General features: G+C 46.9%; 1 protein-coding gene across 4 annotated transcripts in view; it reads left to right on the top strand.

Moving 5' to 3' along the window:
* CAMSAP2 (calmodulin regulated spectrin associated protein family member 2) overlaps window positions 1-24,495 on the top strand; it is an 820,267-nt gene that overhangs the window by 408,040 nt on the left and 387,732 nt on the right. For all 4 annotated transcript variants that reach the window (XM_069641228.1, XM_069641227.1, XM_069641226.1 and 1 more), the window contains exon 4: window positions 23,299-23,376. In XM_069641228.1, coding sequence (XP_069497329.1) covers window positions 23,299-23,376 — 78 coding nt within the window. The remainder of the gene's footprint in view (window positions 1-23,298; window positions 23,377-24,495) is intronic.

Here is a 24,495-nt window from a genome sequence, read left to right as displayed (position 1 = left end):
TTAAAACAGTGTGTGCGAACTTTTGGGGAAGGGCAGTGAGCCTGTGTAAATAGAAGAAGTATACATGGCAATCACATGTGTGTGAGTACAGGAAGCCCTGGCAGGATAGTGTACCAGGCAATCACAAGTCCGTTAAAAGAAAGTACCAGGCAACTGAACCTATGTGTAATAAAGAAGTCCTGGGAAGAAACATCAGGACTGAGGAAAGAACTGTGTTGGTTAAAACAAAGAGGTCCTGAAAGGAACATCAGGACTAGGAAAAGGGATTGTGTGAACCAGGAGTTCAAAGGAGACATAATTGAGAAGTCAGACAAGTTTGGAGGCCAATACTGCTGTGGGCCAAGAAAGGTACAAGGAACTGTTTGTGAAACTTAAGAGAACAGAGAGGAATCCAGGAGAAGGGCACCACCCTCTGGAGCAAGGACCTTTGTCCTTGAAGAACCTTAGTGTTGGTGCCATTTATTCTTCTTGTGTGACCTCCCAAGGTCAAAGACATCTCCCGTTTCACCTTAGAGTTTTGTTTTAGTGTGAGGTTCAAAGTAGAACTTTGGACATGGGACAGTTTTCCTTTGGACATTCTGACACAGACAGATCCTTAGTTTTGGTTTAGGTATTGAAATTCCTTAGAAGCAGGGTCAGAGAGGCATTTTCCCAACATCTTTTATTTTTTAATAAAAGTCTAAACTAAAATCATTGTTAACTTGTGTCCGAGTTTTATTTGTGACTCCTCACAGGGGGCACTGATTCAGTCCTTCATTTTCTATCTCCACTTTGTGGGGAGCTGGCATCCCTTTCTGCTTTGGTGTGCAATACAGCAGGGGGTTCAGTTATGCAAATCTTAGCTGGAGGGGAGAGGCCATCCACGCCTCCTTTAAGGTACAAATCCTTAGCACTCCCAACTAAGTTCCTTTCTTCAGGTTCCATTAGGGGCACGGAACCTAAAATCCTTACTACTGTTGCCATTTAAAGTTTACATACTGACGGGCATTGGAGCCCATTAGTGAACTGTGGTGTGTGCTAGCAAAGCGGTGCATGAAATAATTTCAGGAAGACCAGCTGAGATGTTCATCTCCATAGAACACTGGTAGACATGCGTGCATATCCAAATAATTAGCACAAACACACTGATGGATCTTCCCCAGGGCCTTCTGGGCTTCAGGGCACGATCCTTCCACACACTCCTGTACCTAGATGTTTCTGTTTGGGAAAACATATAAACGAAACCTTAATGCATTATATGTCGTTTCAATGTTCATACCCCCATCTTTAAAGCGCTGAATCCCTAAAAGGAGTGCAGGATAGCTCATCCTCTTCCCATTTTGTGGCTGTCTCTGTTTAGTAAAGGGGCCCACTCCCCTTTTCTTGATAAATAGTTTAAAGTTTATGATCAAGGGGGGGCGCTGTTGAGCGCCGAACAAGATGGCCGCCTGAAGCTCGAGCTCCGTGGCCGGCAGATCGCAAGATCCTAATTCGGTACCTTCACCACCTGGCAGCCGATCCCGGCTTACACGCTTTTGGAGCCGCTACCCCAGGGACCCTGCAGACCAAATCCCGACGAAAAACGGAGCTGTGGAGCGCTGTCTTCGGGCGCCGCCGTGACCATCCCCCTGCTTGCCTGCAGCGCTCCCGCGCGCCAAGCCCGGCCCCAGCGGAGTGGCGGACAGACTCGCCTGGAGGCCTGCGGCGTGTTCTTGCCCCGGTGGATGTGCGCCGGCGGGTGGCGGTCCGCCTCTGTCCTGGCTGGTGGTGTGATCTGGAGGCGGTCCGGGCGAATCCTGAGGCCGAGCACCGCCGGCTTGGGCGGCCGCGACCGCTGGTGCTGGGTGCATTTGGAGGGACCTCTGCCCTGCATCGGGGCTGCCCGGGCCCCTCCCTTCGATTGCGGGCTTTGCGTGGTGCCGACTCGGCGGGAGCTCTTCCCCCCCCCCCGCCGACAGCGAGACCCCATCGCTCGGGGGACACACGCGGTGCTGCTGGATCCTTGCAGCCACCAGGTACGTGGGGCGGGGAGGCCCCGCGGACGTCCCTGGGCGCCAGCACTACCTCACCCCCTCCCTGCAGTACCTCGCGGATTGTCCGCCGGCGGCCCCCGGCCTCTGGGCCCATTAACGGTTGGTGTCGCCCCAGGCCTGGCGCTTTCCCTGGCCTGCATTTGTTTGGGCACCCCCCCCGCCTCGCGGACTCTCCTTCACCCCCTCGCCCCATCGGGGGAGCCTTGGACCTCGCGGGCCACGTGTGCCTTCATTCTTGGGGGACTCCTACGATCTGAGGGGGCCACGGTGATCTCAGTGCCACTACTCCACACAGGACCTTTTGTTTATCGGCTGCCTGCCCTATCCTTCATCGCTGTGCTCGAGGCTGCGGCCTGTCTACCCTGCGGAGCATTGCGCTGGAGGCGCTCCTCTCCATTCATCACACTTGGCCACTCATATTTGGATTCCTGCTCTCAGTGTCCGCTGGGCATCATCGCCCCCATCCCTGGGGTCTCCTACCCCCGAGGTCTCCTTGCGTTGTTCCCCACGTCTCCCTGGGCTGGCTGAGACCCCGCAGCCTGCACTGGTAACCGCAATACCGCATCTACACGGATTCACAGCCACGGCTCCCTCTGCATTACTCCCTGTCTCATACCATACTCCGCATTCTCCCTCACGTGGTACAGGGTCCGAGCTCCCCCCTGCCTCTCTCCCAGGGCTGCTGGGGTTCCCCCCCTAACCCCCACTCGACCTCCAACATTGCCAGGATGACCAAGGGAGGGGTGAGGAAACAAACAGAGCTCCATCAACATGTTTGCGAATGCTGCGTCGAGATCGTCAGAGGAGACCACTGAGCAGGCCCCTGTTCCATCACCACCCGCCACAGCACCGGAATCCCAAAATATGATGGACTTCATCTGTGAGGGCTTCACTGCACTCCACTCAAAACTGGATGACATGAACGGTACTATATCCTCTATTAAGGCCCACATCGAACGGACCGATAGCCCAGTGTCAGAGGTCGAGACACGGGTCGGTTCCGCAGAGGATGCACTGGGTGCCCTGCGCTCCGAGGTCACTGCTCTCTCCAACCAAGTCCTCGAGGTAGAGAAGAAGAACGAGGACTTGGAATCCCGATCGAGGCGTAACAACCTCCGCATTATCGGGGTTCCCGAGAATGAAGTTCATGAACCAATGGAGGACTTGAACATACATTGGTCTCACTCCTGGATTCTCCCAAGCTCTCCCCGCACTTCGCCATTGAGCGGGCACACGGAGCCCTGACGGCTAAACCCAGGCCCGGTGCTCCACCTCGGCCCATCATAGCCCAGGTGCTGAACTTTCGTGACCGAGATGCCCTCCTCAGGGCCGCCAGACTTAAAGGTGAGCTACTACTGGACGGCGCAAGGATTCATCTTTATCCGGACTTCTCAACGGCCGTCCAACGTGAACGCAAGACTTTCCAAGCTGTGAAACGTAGGCTGCGAGATCACTCAGTCAAATACGCTATGCTCTATCCTGCCAAACTCTGCATAGAACACGCCAACCAGGTTTTTTTCTTCACGATCCCGGAGGAGGCCTCCAGGTTTATCGACGAACATTTCCCTGGCTGACCCCTCTTCTCTGATCACGGTTTTGCAGTTATCCTTCTATCCCGACGAGGAGAGGCCAGGCACGGCCGCCTTCCTGCATCAGGGTCACTTTGATCCTCTATTCCGGAATCTGCTTGTTTTGTTCATTTTACAAATATGTGCCACGTCAACATGGGCCAGAACCCTGTTCAAGTTATTTGCAAATGTCTACTGTGGGCACCTTTTGTCTTATTTGGATCTGCCGCAGCCCGGACTGCGGCGGCCAGTCCGGCCTTCAGGCCCCCAGGCGCTGATGCCTCTGGTTTGGTTTTGGTTGAGGGGGGTTGGGATTGTCATCCCTCTGTTTGGGGGGGGGGGATGTGGATGAGGGTGGGTCATGTCGGGGGTTAGGTTGTTAAAAAGTTGGCGTTGGCAGCGAAGGCGGACCACGAGTTAGTATTCGGGACTTGGTGCTGCAGGGCTGTGAAATTGGCCCCCTTGGTATTGACATTTTTTCTTTTTCAACCACCACTGCATCTGTGACCGAGAGTGACCTGACCTTCATGAGCTAGAACGTACGTGGGTTGGGCAATTATAAAAAGATGAGGCAGCTCCAGTTGCAGGCAGAGCGTCATGGGTCCAAGATTCTGTTTTTACAAGAGACACATGCTTGCGCGGAACAGTGTATGCGTTTTGCCAAAACCTGGGGTCCCCATAGATTCTTTACCGATTTCTCTACCCAAAGCCGCGGGGTCATGACACCCATTCACAAGAGCCTCAAGTTTACTCTTATTTCCTCACGAATAGACCCTCAAGGCAGATATGTGTTGCTTCATGCTGCGCTCCAACACAGGGAGTTGGTCCTGCTGAACATTTATGGCCCTAACTTAGATGACCCTGATTTTTATGTACAGGTCACGTCCCTGCTTGATGGCTTCCCCCTTGTCCCCATCCTTTGGGGGGGTGACTTCAACACGATTTTCGATGTAGCCCTCGACAGATCTGGATCCAGGCCCCGTCAACTTTCCAGGGCAGCCTACGCTGCACTATCATGCCTGCCCCGTCTCGCCATGGTAGACGCATGGAGGTTCTTCTACCCGGACTCCCGTGTGTACTCTTTTTACTCCTCAGTCCACGATTCCTATTCCCGTATTGACAGATGGGTGATCTCCAACGAATTGGTTAAGAGCGTTATACAGTTAATGATCCTTCCCAGAACCCTGTCTGACCACTCTCCAGTTACTGTGACCATCGGTTGGGGTCCTGATCCCGGCCGGACACGCAACTGGAGGTTGAAACCCCTCTCCTTACTGGACCCGGATGTCATGATGCCTACCCCCGGAGCACCAGGCCAGGCCCAGCACCCCCGGGAACAGGCATCATGCCCCCGGGTAAAAGCCCAGCGGCCCCTTATAGGGGCTCTTTGGACTCTGTCCTGGCGCCGTTGGTGCCAGGCTCATGTTGGACATCAGTCCTGGCGCCATAGGTGTCAGGCTCATAAAGGAAGGTGTTTTGTGCACTTACCTGATGCAGACCATGCTGCAAAATTCAGGCCTCCCTGAGACCTGAAAGGGACTATTTTTTGATTGGGACTATTTTTCCACTCGGGCGTGGCCAGGGAAGGATACTTACCTGGAACTACTTTGGTGGCTATTTAAGCCACGCCCAGACAGTAGCTCACGCTTCGCGTTGTTCTGCATCCAAGCAGCTGAACGCTCACCGTGTCTGCTCCTGCATCTGGTCTCCAGCCACGCCCACCTCGATCCTGGAACACCTGTAAGGAAAGAAGAGAAGAGAAAGGTGAAAACCAAGAATTTTATCAAGCTTCTTACCTGCATCCGGAACCTTCACGCCAGTGTTCCTGAGAAAAGACTTTCGTTTAAAAGCACCGCGTTGCTCGCTGCAGCGCCTCGCTTCACTCACCTGTCCTCGGGAGTTCTTCTGGCTCCACCGCGACTGTCTGCACCGGTCGCCACATCTCTGCGCCTAGGGGAGAGAAGAAGAGACAAAAGGTGAGCAGAAGGAACATATGAGGAAAGCCTAATTTTCCGCCATAACACTTACCGGTCTTCTGTTGGTGGACCATTCCTCATTTCGGGTCGGCGCCGCTTCGTTGGCAGGTACCGCACCCCGGCCCCTATGCGGAAAGGACAAAAGACATTACTGGAGGAATATAAAGACATTAAGAGGGATCGCCCCCATCGCTAACTCACCTGAGTTTACCATCGGCAATTCAATCCCTCAACGCATCGCCTTCATTCTGCACCTGAAATAAAGGACAGATCACAGGTTAGGAAGGCAACAGAAAAGGAGGCTCAACACTTGAACTTTTGTAATCTTCATACTTACGGCGTTCCGCTCGGAAAAGTCAAGTGGATTTTGCCAGCGCCATTCTGAAAACCAGTGAAGTAACTGGACAAACACGCGCCCCTGCACCAGAAGAAGGATGGAGAGTTCATCCTTTCAAACCATAAGGTGAGCTTCAACCGGGGATTTCGGAGGAAGTTAGAGAAGAACGAAGGGGGGAGCAAGCACACTATTCTGCAGACTGTTAATCCCCTTTCTCATCTGCAGAAGGATATTCCTATGGGCCAGACAAGCAAGATTTGAGGGTCCTGTTCAGTCGGTGTTCCGAGTTCTGCGCATCACGCTTGAAGAGGCCACAGCAACCCAGACTAGACCAGCGCCTCCGTGGGAGTCAGGTGAGCGTTACACCAGAGTTCTGCTCCGAGCTCGAGCGGTCGATTGAAGAATTCTTCGAGACTAATACGGGCTCGGTAACGTCTCAGGCCCCTTTATGGGAGTCATTTAAGGTTTATGTTAGAGGGATTGCGTTGTCCAAAGAGAATGGGGTCCTTAAGTCAATCCGGAGAGATCTTGCCGCTAGTGAATCCAGACTCTCCTCCCTGGAAGCTACATGCTCACTTCACTCCACCCCGGGCAACCTGGCTGACATAGGGATGGAATTGGACACATTCCGATCCCTCGCGGGTCGTGAACAAAGGTTTTTGGATAGTCCTGGCATGGTGAGCAGGTACGGGGAAGGGAAACGCCCCGGTCGGTTTCTGGCACGACTGATCCGTCACGAGACGGGGTCCTCACACATACTCGGAATAGAGACCTGACGGCTCCATGGCTACCGCTTCGCAAGACATTAACAGGGAATTTTTCACATTCTACGAAACCCTATACTCTAACTCAGATGAGGCCCTTCCTCTCTCAGCCCTGTCCCCGGAGGCCGCGGCTTCCCTTGACTCCCCTCTCACACTGGAGGAGCTGTCAGACGCTATTGACTCCTTATCCTCGGGGTGAGCCCCTGGCTCGGACGGTATCCCGGTCGAATTTTACAAACATTTTAAGTCACAGCTGCTCCCTCACCAGCTGGCTCTTTGGGAAGAGTCTGTGGAGTCCGGTGTATTCCCCCCTTCACTCCGTGAGGCCACAATCACAGTACTACTTAAATCTGGTAAATCCCCCTCGCAATGTGGTTCATATCGCCCACTCTCACTTATAAATTGTGATGTCAAAGTATACGCCAAGGCTCTGGCGCTCCGGTTAGCTCCCTTCCTGCCGTCTATTATCCATCCAGATCAGGCGGGTTTCATCCCGGGTCGCTCTACCTCCCTGAGCCTGAGGCGCCTATTTAACATAATTAACAGAATCAGTCCTGAGACGCACGCAGTGGGTGTCACCCTCGACATGCAAAAGGCGTTTGACTCGGTTTCATGGAGGTAACTATGGCGGGTTCTCGAGAGTTGCAAATTCGGCCCCTCCTTTCTCTCCTGGGTCAAATTGCTTTACTCTACCCCTGTGGCCAGGGTCCGCACCGACGACCGTTGCTCCCCCCTCTCCGAGATCGCCAGGGGGACGAGACAGGGGTGCCCCTTCTCTCCCTTGATCTTCGCTATAGCAATAGAGCCCTTCGCTGATATTCTCCGCCAATTCCACGCTCATAGAGGCCTCCGCACTGCGGGCCAGTCGGACACAGTGTCCCTATATGCGGATGACGCATTGTTGTTTGTGCGTTCTCCCTCCATCAACTTACCCCCAACACTGGAGGACATCATTCAGTTTGGTCGAATCTCTGGCCTTAAAGTGAATTGCTCGAAATCCACTCTACTAACTACCAAAAGTTCCCCGCGTTGCCACCGGACGACCCTGCTATTGAGGAGCTCACTTCCCCTGGGCCCACGAGGGGTAAAATTTCCAGGCTATACACTATGTTACAATCCAGATCTGTCCCAGACATTGCCAAACTGAAGCGTGCGTGGGGGGTAGACCTTGGTGTTGAAATGTCGGATGAGCGCTGGGCACATCTATGCGAGCGCACACATAGAGTGTCCTTCAACTCCCGACTTAAACTCATTCAGTTCAAAGTACTACATAGGTTTCACTACATCCCGATCAGACTACATCGCATGTCCAGGGATCACCCTTCCAGCTGCCCTAGATGCGGCCGGGACGATGCCGACTACATTCACATGATTTGGTCCTGCCCCCGCCTCTCACAGTTTTGGGAGGCAGTCTGCTCGACAGTGTCTGCTGTGCTAGACCATCCCATTGTTCCTTCCCCGGTGGTATGCCTCTTTCATGACCTCCCAGGCCTCTCCCGTGATTCCAAAAAATTAGCTGGCCTCTGCCTGCTACTCGCGGTGCGCTCCATCCTGCTCTGCTGGCTTCGCCCCTCACCTCCCACACATGCCCAATGGCTGAGAGCGGTCACGTGGGCCTCGGACTCTGAGGAAGCTTGGTCCCATATGCAACCCGCCCACTCCAGGCCTAGGAATGTCTGGCTCAGGTTCCGCTCTTACATGTCCGATCTAATCGCGACACCGGATACCTCCCCCCCGCCTACTTCCCCCCACCAGCTCGAGTCTTCACCCCTATCACAGTCTTCTGTTGCCCTCTCCAGGCTGTGATTGTGCCCATTGATTGTTTTATTATGTGTAGTAACCTCTGCGCACCTAAATTATGTATACTCTATTCATATTGTAATGCCTGACGCTGTTCGCTTGTGTTTTGCTGCCACGCTGAATAATAAAAAGAAGTTTAAAAAAAAAAGTTTACGATCAAGCTACAAAAGGTAACTGCAATACTACACATCTGCTGTGGTTTCGTGAATTGTGCGCAAATAATAATGGATCCATTTAGGCTGCAGCTTTCATGCCGCAACCATTTGGATGACGAAGCATTACTATTTAATATCCCCTTGCCATTCAACACACACACACTGTAGATTCAATTATGTCGGCATCAATCGTCGAGGGAGACTCTGGGAAACATCTATTTTCGCAGTCCTTGGATTTGCAACCCCACGAGAGACTAGCAGAATTTAGCATGGTCAATCCGGCCTGTGAAGAGAGAAACACCCTTGGAAGATGTCTCTGCTGTGCCACCCAACAAGGAGGATCACGGCCGCATTTGTTTCACTTTGCATGTGATTTCACTTCATCTGACCAGTGCCACATTTCACCACTACTTACGTTGGACTACCGTTAGGGCACACTACTCCTTCAAAGCGTCTCATTGCTTTTCTAGCAGCATTATTACTACTTAGTAAAGTTAGTGCTCATTAACCTTGGTCGTATGAAAGGCTGGGACGCTAGGCTTGGAAGTTGACTTGTGAACTTCGGTTACATACAGATCCCTGCAGTGGCTGGATTAATCCTCTGTGCAACCTTTCTATATGTGATTAGATTTTCTTTGGTACATATTTGTATCTAACCGCCGCCCGATATTGAACGGATTCTCTGTGACGTTTAACTTCAAGTAGGAAGGTTTTTGCTGAATAACATCATTAATTCCTTTTCTCCATCAGTGAATATAGACAAGTCACTTTTAAAATTCTTAGCAGTTTTATTGACTTTCCCGTAAACATTGAGGCCCACGCGCTCTGCGTACGTGCATTGCCTCGCCACACCAAGATTCAAACGTCAGAATTCCGGTGGCAATAGCTTCCCTGTGGTGGCCGCTAAACAGTTGAACAACCTACCAACCACACTGAGAGCCGAAAGTTCCTATTGGGCTTCCCGCAAGCACCTCAAAACTTGACTCTTTACCCAGGAACTAGCAAAATAACTTCTATACTCACACAACATACGCCCAATGCACCAAGCTCCATTATATCATTGCATATACCTTATCACTGTCTTGTAGTGCATTGTGTCTATGCCACCTGCGCCACTGTAATAACCTGCAACTCTGTTCATCATAATCACTAAGTGTCAGGAACTAAGATCCAGGTAGATTAGAATACCTCCGTCCCCAAGCACCAGTCAGAGAGAAAACAGACTCGCTGACTGGTTATTGAGGCCACAGGTGGTAGGAACAGCAAGCTCCGGGTCCCAGGTGACTGTGAGGATAAATAGGCAGAGAAAAGTTAAACAAACAATAACAGTACAGAACCCCAAAGAATAGAAAACATAAAGACACCTACCAACAGGTGTCAGTTGCTCCCTCCTAGTGTCCTAGATGTCGAGATGAGGACAAAACAGAAGTAACAGGGTGGTTACTGACACTAGACAGCCATGGGACACCACCACAGGGTAGAGGGGAAATGGAGGATATCCTGAAGGGAGAGTGGGGTAGTTCAGAGTTAGAGTCAGAGCAGGGGAAATGTCCAGAAACCAAATTTCCAAGAAGCAATCCAAGGTCAATGCAGTTCAGTTAATCAATCTGAGTAAGGGAGCCAAATCCAAGGGGCAAAATCAGGTAGAAATCCAAGGGAACAAAAGCCAAAGTCCAAAATCCAGAGAACAAACCAGAAGCAAAAATGAACGCCACACGTTGCAGGAAGAACAACTGAGAAGCGTAGAGTGGCCTGCTTGGCATCCTTTTGTACTTCCTGTTACTGATCACGTGGGCAACGCGTGAGAGAAAACACGTGGTCGTCTTGAGAGGCGATGATTGGAGGCTGTGATATCACATGGCACGGAAGAGGACGTAGAAGGGAGAAGGCCCCGCCCCGTACAGGTGACTGTTGTCTCCGTGAGGTAGTTACTATGGGGACATGCCTCCGTGCTCGCCGTAACCGCCATGGCAATTGCCAAGACCGGAGCGGCCAGCGGCGCCAACCAAGACCCCCTGAGGTGCGCCCGCAGCGCAAGCGCAACACCATGCTGGAGCGGGACTGGGTGCGCGCGGGCAGCCTGAAAGGAGGTAAGCGCATGACACTAAGTACTGCACTATTTAGCACCAATGTTTAGAACATCTGGACCTGTCATAATCACTTTGTTTTGAACTGTACTACTTGCAACTCTGTAACCATTCGAAACGGAACATTCATGTGACTATGTAACCTTTGCAACTCGCTCTGCTTGTTTCCTGTTAAGAAAAGTGCCTAGATGCCTTTGAACTTGGAACTCTATACAAATTACTAAACAAATACTAAATAAATACATTGAAAAGATGACTATTTTCCTTGAACTGGTAATCATGTCAAAATTCATGATTCTGCATTTGTTTTTCATCAGCAGTTTTCCCTGCAGCCCGCCCGCAATTTTCCACAACCCCACACCATCACACATGTAACATATATAAAAACTTTTTTTTAAATTGGTCGCTAAAAGACATCAAGCAAAAGTGCACAAAGAAAGTGGGCACAAGGAAACTGACAACGTAATCTAAAATCATTACGGTCATACATCTGCCCTTCTTAAGATTCCAGGCATTTTCTATATCTTTCCTTTTGATTACTCACACCGCCGGTAAAGTCTTTGTTTAATGTAACCAAGGTAAGGCTTTTAGTATGCAAAATCCCACATAGACCTCTTCCTCTGATCAGACCTCTCCTCGTAAAATAAAGTTAATCTAGTAAGGTACAAGACATGCTCTGCTACCAATGTCCATATTAAAAGGCAAGCTTGAAGTTGAGTCTAAATTAAATTAAGCCTGCTCCTTTGATAATACATCTACTGCACGGAACATGTTGATTCTCTGTGTCTAGCATGAGAAAGATCTCATAGAAACACTAAAATCCATCTTAAAAGGGGGTCTATGGAATATTATAGAAGACGTCCTTTATTAGTCCTGTATTCATTTGCCAAGCATGCATGTGCTGTTGTCATTCAGATGGCAAGTGCTTCATAAGTGCAATTGCAGTCTGCGGAGCTGCAGCGGATAAGGCGGAAGGAGTGGAGTAATGGAAAGTGACCCGCTCGTGGAAGTGGTGGCGTTCTGGCGGCGTGCCTCAAGTTGCTAAATCAAGGCTTTGAGAAGCTTTCTTAAAAGTTCTTTTTACCAGGAACCAAGACTTAGGTGGTCAAATTCTTCTCTTCCTTATGTCTTGGTGGCGTGATGCCTCTTCTCGTAGAGTGCTAGTTTTTGGCACCTTCATCATAAAGACATGCAGAGGAACCAGTTACGGTGCAGATTACTGTAAGGTAATACTCCACTCCATGATTGAAGTTGTCTTCCCTGAAGAAGGCCGGGTTTATTGAACATTTAACTACCCAAATGGCCGAAACTTGAGTAGGCATTGTGGAAAACTGTTCAAATAACATTTTAGATCCATTTGTGGATTTTTCTTGTGTAAACTTCATGAGTAGGTGTAAATTCACCCTGTCCCCACGTTATACAGAGTAGTGGCCCACTGTGTTTGGACTTTGTTGGTGATGAGGGATCTTGGTTACCAACATTCTTTTAAGAAGCACATTCTGTGGTTTGTTTCAAATTGTGCTATTTGCACAACATCATGGTTAAGTATATTTGATGTGTTTATCGATTTTGATCTCTCTGTCTATATATTGCTGTTGTGTATTGTTTTGAAATGCTTTTCGCCTTAAATGCTCTTTGCACTTTTGCTCTGTTTTCAATTGAATGTTCTCAATAAACTGTGTATTGCTTTAAAATTATTGATCAAAATAGTTTGATTCAAATGTGCATTGGATTCCTTCATGCTTACTGAATTCAGATGTAGAGTAAGAAAAATGAGCCTGAAAGTTTATGAATGGGACTGCTGTATTAGAAATGTCCGTTTGAAAGATACATAGGACGTCACATGCAATTTTAAAAATGATGAATCTATAGAGTGGAATAATGTAACTTACAATGAAAAACAATGCTCTAAAGAAAAGGTCAAGACTGGTAGACAGGAGAAGTTGTGTCTGCCTATTTATTTAATGTTCAGTTTAATCATTGATTTCAACACCATGGGCTCGCTCTGCTTCATTGTGCATAAATGACGAAACCCGAATGAAAGAAGGTATTTGTGTGGGGTTAAAATGGGACTTGTGAGCGGGAGGGAACTGAAGGGAATTGAAGCAGCATACCGTGTAAAGTGTCCTGCAGTGTGGAAACCCTAACACACCACCACAAGAATGAGAGATGGGTGCAAGAGGCTATCGATCAGAATACTGATGTTCTGTACCTACTCTTCCCCGTTCCAGTCACTGGGGAAAAACACAGTTACACTCACCTTAGATAAGGACCACAAATAAATAGGCAAAGTTAAGAAGGGAAGTAAACTTTGCCAAGAAGAGGTAACATTAACAATAGTTCATATAGTGTATGTATAACAAAGCTGTGGGACAACTATACGCAGTGAAGGCCAGTACTGGCCAGGGAAGGCCAGTACACATAACAGGCCCACACTCGTTAGAATAAAGCAACGAGGATATACAGTGCTGGAGAACCAAACGTACATTGGAGTAACGGAAGCAAAGACCAGGGAAGGGTGTGTTCCCCTGGCACACAAAGACTAGGGAAGGGTTTGTGCCCCCCTGCATTTATGGGATAAAGAAGAGCGCACAGGGATCACTTAGCTTACTAGTCAGGGAGGCAACTTCATCAGAAGACATGCTGCAGACAGGCAGCCAACATATTATTTATTTTCTCTTGTAGTAGGTTCCAATACTCGAGTGTGAGGGTCAGAATAGGTTTTGGACACAGGACTCTGGACATTTTGTTTGGACACCCTGGCGACCATCTGATGAGTTTGTTTTGTTGAAGCAGGGAAGCCCCTCATAGAGTTGGGGATAATGAGGCCTTTTTCCGAACCCTCTTATTATTTAAACAAAATAATTGGGAACCGCTTAAGACTGTGTCCGTCTCCTTACTCCAGTACCTCACACAACCGATTCTTAAATTCAGCGTGTTTCTAATCCTCATCTTGTGTGCTGCCCATGAACCTTTTTTGCAAGAAAGTGATACCCAAGTACTTGCTCGTATATGCCTTCAAGGTGCCATTTAAATGAACATTCTTTTCCTAGGTTCAGTCCTAAATTAAGTTATTCAAAATAGGCCTTAGCAGTGGTCAGACTTCTTTGGATTGGGCGTCAGGTCCATCAAGATCAGGGAGTGATCGTTTCTACCATTTAAGGAAGGAGAAACAAGTTGTTGTTCATCAAAAGATGACTTAAAGTCTGCAAGCATTTGAATAAATAATGGCGGAGCTAGAAGGCAACCCTGTCCAACTCCGCTATTAAAGGTAAAATTAGATGTAAACCTGGAACGGCACCTAACCACCAAAGATGTCTTCCTATAGACCAAGGGTTGTAATTTAAATATGTCATTCCGGACTCACCAATTTAACTAGTTTGGACCATAGTATATTGCTGTCTACACCATCAAAAGCTTGCCTTAGATGTAAAAATGCCACAGATAAGTTTGTCCCCACAGACTCTGCGATATTTATCTATCAGTGTGTCTAATAGTAAGCAATGGTCTACAGGTGAGCAACCCGATCAACCCTTTTTGAGAAACCTTGGATAAACATTGTTAAAACCCCAGTTGTCTGTTTTGGTTTTTCCAGGAGTATGTGCTTACACAGCTCTTGGGTGAGTTTATCCTTCAACTCCTCGCCTTCACTCCATTCGCTTGATTGTTACTTCCTTCCTCCTTCTTTGATGTCTACCCTCTTTTGCCTCCTCTCTTTGCTTACTGTGATGTTATTTCCTGATCCTCTTCTTTGCTCCCTTCCTCCTGCACCACCTTCCTCTCCTTCTCCTGCTCTGCCACCTTACTACATTCTTCAACTTTCTCTGCTACCCCCATACTCCTCCAACCTCCGAACCACACAGATTTGCAATCTCCAACTCACTAAACCACCAACATCGAACTCCCACACCGCCACTTGTGAGTTGTGACTTTTTATACTTCACCAGGCCCACCCACTTAATCAATGATTGGTATTAGGTTCAGGTGTTTTCCCTAATTGTCTGAGCACAGTGGTTGGTTAGCTCGGATTACAGTCCATTTTCCAGGTGGGGAAGCTTGTTTGTGCTTTCACGAAGCTCTATAGACCAAAAAAACCTACATCAGCCCAGTCTGTCATCTTGAAAAACAGAAACGTTCTTAAAAGGTCTCGAAACGGGGGAGGAAGAGGAAGGGGAGGAAGGAATGAAAAACAATCAAAAGCGTCCCCACTTGGTCGTGAGACGATTCGGATCATGCAAGTGCCGAACATGAAAAAAGTGTGGGAGTCGGGAGGAAAGAAAGTGCAGGTTAGGATGGAGCAGGGGTGAAGAGTAAAACAAAAACAAGAGACCAAGCGATCCTACTAGGCCAAGAGACAATTTGGATCATGCAAGTGCTGTAACATAGAAGGTGGAAAGGGGGAGGGGAAATGCTGGGGGTGGGGGTGTGGCCAAGAAGGACAATTATAAAGTGGAAAGGTATGACGCACAGAACAGGTGTGTTGGAGAGCAGAAAGGTGAGAGTAAGGGTTTGGGAAGGCATTATCATAAGGAGACGGGCTAGCAAGAAGGAATTGAACAGAAGACAACAGCGACATCAGGGGAGCACAATGAGGAGAGCAACATTAGGGGAGCACAAGTGGAAAGCGAAATCAGTGGAGCACATTGAGGAGAGCGACAATTAGGGGAGCACAAGTGGAAAGCAACTTTATGGGAGCACAATGAGGGAGGCCACATCAGTGTGCAGGGGGCACATCAAATATGCAGCAACAGGTAGGCAATGTTAGCAAGGGGGATTAGAGGAGGGGGGAGTGCAGGTCAGGAAAGAACAAGGAAGGTGGACAAAAAAATCAAGAACGGTCATACTAAGATCGTGCGAGAACAAAAGAAGTTCAGGGGAGGGGGTAGGGAAGATGCAGGAAGGGGAGGATGGGACAATGCTAGGATGCAGGGAGGAGAAGGGATAAAGGTGAGGATGGGAAGAACAACATAACAAGTAGGAAGAGCGGAGACAGTGGAATGGGCAGGGAAAAGCACAGACAAAAAACATCAATCTCACAACCCTGGGCAGAATAGAGCAACAAACAGGAGCAGTGTCAAAAATCAGAAGGGCAGAGGTTGGAATAAGTAGCAGGAATAGGTGATAACTGAGCAGCAGGTAGGAAGCTCTAGCGCAGAACAGCAGCGTTGCAGCTGAAAAGGTGAAGATGTCCCATGGTAGCATCAAGGCTGAATGAGTCACAGAGTCGAGAAGTTCAGGAGAGCGGCAGGGGTGGCAGGTTGATGCAGATAACGGTGCGTAATCCGGAGGCCAAGACACCGGGGATCAAGACCAAGAGCAAGGAGGGAGACAAGGAACCGAGAGGACAGTAAGGCAATGTCCCAGGATAACGGAGAAGGAAGGGGCCAGGAGGGGAGGACTGAAGCCACGGGAGGACGAGATGTGGATCAGCCAGGAAAGATAAGAGGGCAGGGGGGGTCTTCATCCAGTGTCGTAGGAGCAGATGGCAGGTAAAGGGGGAAAAGTCTGGGGGTTGCGCAGCCAATGTGGTGAAAGGCTGCAGCGCTTACCTTGCCATTATCAGTGGTGATGGAGCAATCAGCTGAGGAAGAAGGGCTGAATCCAATCCGGAATGGCAACAGCAAAGACAGGGGAGAAGGAGAGATGAAAGGGGGTTTGCCGGCACCGCCGGCAGGACAGACAGGACAAAGGCCTTGGTGTGGGCCTCAGTGGGGAGACAGCTTTGCCTTCCGGCTGCCCTGGATTAGTTCATAAGGTGGGAAAGGCATCCAGTCATTGTCCAGCAATTCGGAGGGTCGGAGCAGCCGAGCAAAGGCTTTATGCTGGTGAAAATGGTGGCGGCCATTACCGAGATGGCACAGAGACATGGACATCATGCTGCAAACGTGGCAAAACAGGGCCTACCCTGCACACGGCAGCTGTTGTGGGTGATGCATGCTGTGGGCAAGGAGTTGGAGGTGAGATGCCCATGGAGCCCACATCCTGCTACTGTCAACAATACAATTTCTGGCAGAGCAAAACTATACTTGTTATGAGGAAAAGCTCTATCCAGTAAAATAGGCTTTCATTTTAGTGTACAGGCGCCACATTGGTTGCAAGCCAGTAAGCCATTATTAAGCATAAAGTACATTGAAAGAACTGTGGACCTTGCACCATTTGGATTTTGGCAACATATTTTGTTTTAGTTGCATCTTATGCAAGCCCGTAAGCATAAGGAACTGCAGTTAAATAGCCGTGCATTGTCCAGAGAATAATGCAAATGCGTACGTACCTCGTACCTCTGGCTTTAGTTTACACATTGGTGCAAAGAGCCATTGTTAAGCTTAACTGGGCATTGGAATCACTGCAGGTAAGTATGGATTGGGCTGCCAGGTAGGTGACGTTTTACTTGAAAACTGAAAACTGCTTGCAGTCATGGGATTTTAAGCATCTTCATAAACCACTCTAGACGATGAGTGAAGTAAATGCAAAGCAAGACATCCTGCTTTTGGACTGTGTGTTTTTAAAACCCACATGTATACATTGCTCTGTAATAACAGTTTTCCAAGTAATATCTTTCTCAGTGCGCCAGCTTAATGAGTCATATGTTATTTTCTCAGGCTGGTAACATATACGAGTTTATCGAAATATCACAATTTCCACTCTATTCTTTTTTTTCTTCTGTTATGGTTTTATTTGTGTTAATTATTTTGTTGCATATGTATCATCACTTTTTAAACAAAGGTTTGTTCACTTTTTGCTTTCAAATTATTCATACATTTCTCTTCTCTTTCTACACGTGTTTAACAATTTTTCTATAATGGGTCGTCAGGGGAGAATCCTGTTTTTTTTTTCTTGCTTGGTATTGCTTTCGCTATTTTAGAACGGTTTCTTTTGTTAGGTTTGCTGATACCACACTGTTATTTTAGCACAGTCGGCAAGAACCAAAAGTAGGAGATTCGCTTGTCCCTCAGTGCTCTGTAATACCATGGATATTTATTTTCTTCTGGGTCCAACTTTAAGATTCCTTGCACCACATTGTGTGAAGAAAATATATGCAACAGTGTTCTGTGAGTAGCGTGTGCCTTGCTAAAATGTTCGCTGCTGGAATTGTGAATTGTTTTCAATGACTGGTGGAATGTGTCTTTCCTAGTCTCACATGCATTGCTGTGGATACGAGGTGGCTGGCTCTGGACTTTTTTCCATCCATACTCTTCCTGCAGCAAGTAGAGTTTAAAGTGAACGTGAAAGAAATGTCCTGCACAATTACTGGTACTCATTTCATTCCGTGGCCATATTGTGACGATGAAGTCTATGGGACTTTTGAAAACGAATGTATTGCACCATCTCAGCAAAATATTTTCAGTTCAATACATCTATAAACACTTGGACTTTGTGTGATTTTTTTTAAAACTAGAGTAACGTAGCATCAAACCTTTCTTTGCACATATAAACGTGCCATCATTTAGAAGGGTCTCAGATTACTGTAATGGCTGGGCCTTCACCTAATTGTAGTATCTTCATCTTCGCTTTGTTTTGTGTTGGTTTTGACTATATTATCTCATACCTTCCGTGTCACAAAGATGAAAAAAGGGCCTGTGTAGTGATTAGCATGTATGTGCTTTGTCAGATAGCAAACTATATGTAAATGAGCTCCTTCTGGATGTCATTGTTTATATATTGTCAACCCCTGATCCCAATGTGCACATGGCGAAGTGTAACTGTGTTTTAGCTTGCGGCTCAGAAGAATGGACTAATTGGGTGAAATATATAGTCGTGCTTGAAATAATGAGTGCCTGTGGGTGTTGAATTGAGTTCAACCCGCCCTGCGTCCTTCTACAAAACCGCAGAACGTTTAGAGACAGCCAAATCGGATAAGCACAGAGTTGAAGTAACTGGTTGAGTATTACCCTATGGGATAAGACTGGTTCCCTGAGCTTTAATAATTAGACAGCCCCCCAAAGACGCTTTCAATAAGCCAAACTTAGCAAAAAGGACGGCAGGTGTAGGTTGATGCCAGACAGAACGTGACCACACTGGACCTCCCCAAAACTGCAACTTATTCATATGAAGAATTGGTAAAGGCATTGACTAAAGTAAGTTCTTCTCTCCCCCACCCCTGCCATTTTGTAACTTCGGTTGCAGAGCATTTAGTCATGTGCAATTGATGTTTTAAGCATACTGCATCCATTTGCACATTTGGGAGTCATGTTTTGTAGTAGGCTGCACCATACAATGATTTTTGTATGGAATTGAGGTCGTGAGTGGCTTTTTATGGCTGGCTAGTAGCTTGCAACATGACATTTCCATCCCTGGGGTAAGGTATGGTTTTCTTTTTCAAGTAAGTAAAGGGATCTCAGTAATTCAGACCTCAGTTTAGCAGCACTGTGGCACTGCACTCGTGGGCCTGTTCCTATTTTTTAACCTGCCAGTGTGGGGTACAGTAGGTGCACAGATATTAGCCCTCCCAATTAAATAATATTCAATGCGCTTTTTTCCAAGCTTAGTTATTAGAAAACCCCCGAAATAAAGCGGTAAACTTGTCAATAATGATAACCTAATTCATGGTGTCCAGTCAACTGGTCGAAAAAAAACTGGTCGACTGCAATTTGGTCGACGCAATTTGGTCGAAAACCAAATGGTCGAATTTTTTTTAAATTTTTTTTTCGGGTTTTCGTTTAGTAAAAAAAGGGGTTTTTAGAGGAAAAAAAGGGGTTGGGGGGGGGTTAAAAAAAAGGGTTAAAAAAAATTCGACCATTTGGTTTTCGACCAAATTGGTTCGACCATTTGTTTGGTCGACCAATTTTTTTCGACCAAATGTCTGGCAACCCTAATTCATCATTTATGATGCACTCGTTTTAAGGGGTAACCATCCCAATTGCATGTACCATAATTGTTTTCCAGTGATTTATCCAATATGAATGCACATATCGTACAGATATTGTATAAATAAAGCTTTTTTGAGAAAGAAATTACAGCCTGAAATGGCCATAGACCAGAAATAGGTTATATGCGCTTGATGAAACATGTTTTTATTCTAAGTAAATGCCATACGTGAAAATAATGGAAAACATTTGATAGGTTCCCTGTGTGTAGTATTTGTGGACAAAGTTTAAATGCTTCTAACCACTTGTTTTATTTTTCAAACAATATATTTTTGACCAATCATTACGATAATAAAATAGTTTTAATAATAACACTGACATATTGCAGTGTGGTACATGTTGAGAATGTTTCTCTTTATAGCTGAGAAATAGGTGATTGCTCACTTCCTTTTAAAATGGTAGCATGTATATAGTTTGTAGAACAGAAACATCTATTTCAATGAGCTCCTTTTGGCATGCCCTTTGTTTATATATAATTGTGGTTCTTAAGCAGGGATTCTCCGGAAATGTCACACTATTGCCCCAGGCAGAAGATGTGCAACAAGCCCAGTGCAAAGTGAATAAACAAGTCTGATTCCAGTCAAAAAACGCTGTGAATTAAAAAGGAGACGCACCATGTTCAGGAGGAGGAGGGTTTTCATGGACGTGCGCCGCAGATCCACAGGCTGCAAGATCACACATTACACAAGTCCACTTAACACGGTCTCCCTAGCCCCACCTCAATCATCACATATGATTTCAATGGACTTTGTGATGGAAGTATCTAAATCCCTAAGGGAAACTAGAAATTGGGAGTTTGTACATTTCTCACCTCACTTTATTATCAAAGCTTCCTTCATCTCAAGAATTAGCCAGAGTTTTATTTATGACGTTGTGCATATTCCATTTATCGTTTTTTTGAAACTTCACACTTTAGGGGGTTTGCTTGAGTAGCTGTAAACAGATCATCCATTTTATCTTAATTTAGAGTACTTTTTGCCTGATGGCATTTTAGAGCATGTGTTGACTCTTACATACGTCACAAACATTGAAGTGTTTTGTTCTGCTGTGTGACCTCAGGTAAGGAGTGTACTCTAGCGTCAACAAATTATTTTTGCAACAATATTGTTCTCAGGACCCTAAAAATTGCGGAAACGATTTTCTGTTTGTTGTATAGACTAAAGGCGGGAATTGTAAAAAGAAGTGGAGCCATGGACCGCCATCTTCCTTGGGCAGTCACCAGATTTGCCAATCCATATTTGAAGACTCTACGGAGCATGTATCTGGACCCTTTGGACCTAATGTACCAAGGTCTCCTTTGCACATTGCATCAAGTCATTATAGAAAGAGTTAGGCCCAAACCAATACCAGCAGAATCGAGATATATCCCTGCAGTGGGCAGAGAGATGCTGAGGACCAGAGACACGAGGTTCAAGCCAACAAGTGTACTAATGAGTCCTGAGGGATCCACAGCTGAAGGTCAGATAATGAGGCGGTAAGCAGGGCCACTGAGAGAGAGAACAACTACTGGGAGGCATAGGATAGTGACAAATGACTCCTGGAAAGAGGCAGGGCAACAAGGGAGGTTCCCTACTGCTGAGCCAAACCAGAATCCGGAAAGGAACCAGGAAAGTGAATGAGGACACCAGATAGAGAAGCAGGAGTGGAGCCACAGTGCATGCTGGCATATTTTGTAAAGAGCACACATTTCCCAGTAGCCACTAATAAATGCAGCAAGGAAAACAAGCTAATATTACACCATGGGCTTTTAGTTCATTTGTCAAGCCTTTAACAGTGTAATTGAATACTGCACTCGGTGCCTGGTGCATTATGTAACTGGTGGTGAAGGTTTCCAAATGAGCAAAACAAAACGCACTGTACACAGGAGAGACAACCCATGGCCTCTAGGAGCCTGAAGGGAAGGCCCCCTTATGATAGATTTCCATTTAATCTTGGGAAAATACAAAACCACTGTTGCATTCTGGAAAGTGGCGTGTTTGCAAGTGTACACCAATCCAATTGAATATTGTAAAAAAAACAGAGAACACTCATGGCAACACTCATGGCATTCTCAAAGTGGAAGTGAAATTTCCAAACTTAACAACAGCGCAACGGACACCATAATTCCGAAGTAGAAGCTAAAGTTCATAACTCAATAATAGGGCAATTGAACAACATGATCCAGAGGGTGGACCCCCTACTGCACACAGGAATCAGAAATGACAGTTCCCAAATATCCACTCGGGCAGCAGCACCTGCCACCCAATCATTTGAAGAATTCAGAAGTCTTGTCATCTCATGGCTACTTAACAAAAGCTAACCCTAAATCTCAACAGTGTGTCTCGAGCAGATCATTTGCATCTCGCACTGATCACTTGCCTGCTGTAAACACCCATGTTTCCTGTCTCTCTGGGTATCTGTACATATTTGTATTATGTATAATCTGCTCACCTGTAACCGTAACCCTACTTCCTAAGCGCCCAGATACCCCTGGGTCAGGCGCACTATATAAATAAAATAAACAAACAAACAAACACCTTGTGGCAAAGAATGAGACAGCCTACTGGATCCTGAAACCTGGCATGAAGGTTTGTCAGCGTATACAAATCATGTGAATAGTAGAGATGAAGAGAGAAGACCTATTGCATCCTGTCCGTATTTTACCTTGTAAGACATTCTAACTCTAAGATCAGTGTTAGGAATATAGGCCTTGTTAGATGTCATGTCACTTTCTTCCTTGGATGCACACCAATCTTGCATAAGTGCTGTTATGAGCAGTTGCCAGAAAAACAACTCTTGTTCCAGCCACAGACTTGATTCCTCCACCTCTGCCTGACAAGACTATTGAGTATGATTTTGAAAATGGACCCTTCATTTGCAAAACTGAGCCCTTACAAGCGCTCCATTCGAAACCTAGATTTGCTTCACTCACGTTCACTGTGGGATTATTTGGTAGCGAAAACACACAGCCTCTTGCCTCCTCCTGTATGCCAGGCCAACCTTTCTTTCGGGGGTCAAGCAGCTGAGGATAGGCACAGGCTGTCAATTACGGCTTTCCCCTTGGTACCCTTGGGTGCTGGTGGACTCCCAGAGATTTTCTTTGGGTTTTGGGATCACCCCATGGTCAACGCCAGCCACCACTACTGAAGCAAACCGTATGACCTATGCTTGCCCCATTTTGCTCTCTGTTTAGTGACCATAATGTATTCCTGCGAACCCACATGATCTTCATTATCTCCCATTCATCGTCAGTTACAAGCAAATACCCAAGCATGTGTTAGAAGGGACACTCCAGCTGCGGGCGACTACAGCCTTTCCTACAGCCAGCCCTCTGAAATGGATGTTAAAACTGATGATTTGCCTTAGGAAGTCCTAGAAGTGATTCTATTTGAGATGGTGCAGTAGAAAAAGTCTCCCTTTGCTCAAGTTTTCATATTGCAGATGCAAAGTACGACATGTATTTTAGAAATCGGGCCTTCCTATTGAAGATGCTGTTAGGTTGTTAAGCTTCTCCGGGGGAAGACAGGAATTTGGTGCAAGGCGAATTTGAAGCTTCAGTAAGTGAAATTTTAGTTTCCTACTGAATATGTTACGTTTTGTGACTGTACCTAAAACAAATGGAAAAACGTTAGGTTTGAATGATGTGCCTCTATAAATTGGCACAGCTTTTTGCAAGGATTGTTTGTAACACCCAGCATCGTGTACCCACATCGTTTTGTTTGCAACAAACTTCCTTTTTCTTCTGTCTTGCTTTAGGTTAATGGCCATTCCAAGGAAAGAATGGAACAGGATCAAAAAGTGCGGGAAGACCTCGATCCTTCGGCAATTCAAAAGGTGTGTTGTGTTATGGGAATTTATGTTGTACTGTGTTTTGTTGTGTAGTTCTGTAGCACAGCGCAAACTTTATCAAAATAGCTCATTATCACACACCACACTTTCTGATACTGTTGGTCCAGATTTTTTTAAGATCTTACAGAAATCAGTGTCACTGATAAATGGGACACTTGGTAAATTATGCTCTGCGTTACTCAAACGCAATCTGGGGACAATGTTCGATCCTCATGTTAATTGCATTGACCTGACCGCATCTGCGTGCACTTTTGTGCAAACAATCATCTCTGTGGAATTTTCCAAATTTCCACTGTGTGGTGGAAAAACGAGAATTTAAAATATAGGCAGAAGCACCTGTACTCTTCCCCTTTCCACCACCACTTTAGTGGAAAAGTTTAAATGCTGCCCGAAAGGTAACCAGTGCATGCACATTTACAATGGATTCCTATGGAGTCCATTTGCTTTTATCAGGTGGTAATTTCCAGCTGATTCCATAAGACTCTATTGTATAGTATTGTATTTTGTTATTTATATAGCGCTCTTTCCCCACTTGTGTGCCCTCAATATGCTTTTTCCTTGGTTGGAACGCCCTTGGTGATCGTGGTCAATGTGGTTGGACATTCTAGGGAGTTTAGCATAGGAGATGCATGTGTGCGTGTTGCCGTTCTAAGACTTGGGTGGCTGGCAAGGCTCGACTAAGCAGCCCAGGAGCGGTCAGACACATGGGTGGGTGCTGTTGGGGGTTAGATATAGTTTACTATTGTTGTGAGAGTCTATGTGAGGCCAGCTATACCGGGTTCCTTTCGGGTGGTGGTTGCTGTATGCTAGTGGCAGAGGTGTTGAGGTACGTCAGGGGTTTTCAGCCTGGACGGCTATTTGTGAACTAGACCGGATGTGCTCAGCCGTAGCCGTATTCTATTGTGCATGGATTCTTGGCCGTGCCTGCGGCCTGTGTCCACACTAGTGGTGTGAGATATACGTACCATAGGCTGCGAGATTGATCGTCTGGGGCAATATTTGTCCAGGTCTATAATTGAGAGTCCTAAAACATTTGGCCTCGGTTTCATATTGTAGCAGGTATCTGCATCTATTAAACAAAGATGGAGGCTACATCTACATTTG

Source organism: Ambystoma mexicanum, chromosome 1q (assembly GCF_040938575.1).
Source record: "Ambystoma mexicanum isolate Mex_15411 chromosome 1q, UKY_AmexF1_1, whole genome shotgun sequence".
In the NCBI taxonomy this organism is placed as follows: Eukaryota; Metazoa; Chordata; class Amphibia; order Caudata; family Ambystomatidae; genus Ambystoma; species Ambystoma mexicanum.
This window is presented reverse-complemented; position numbering and strand designations above follow the sequence as displayed.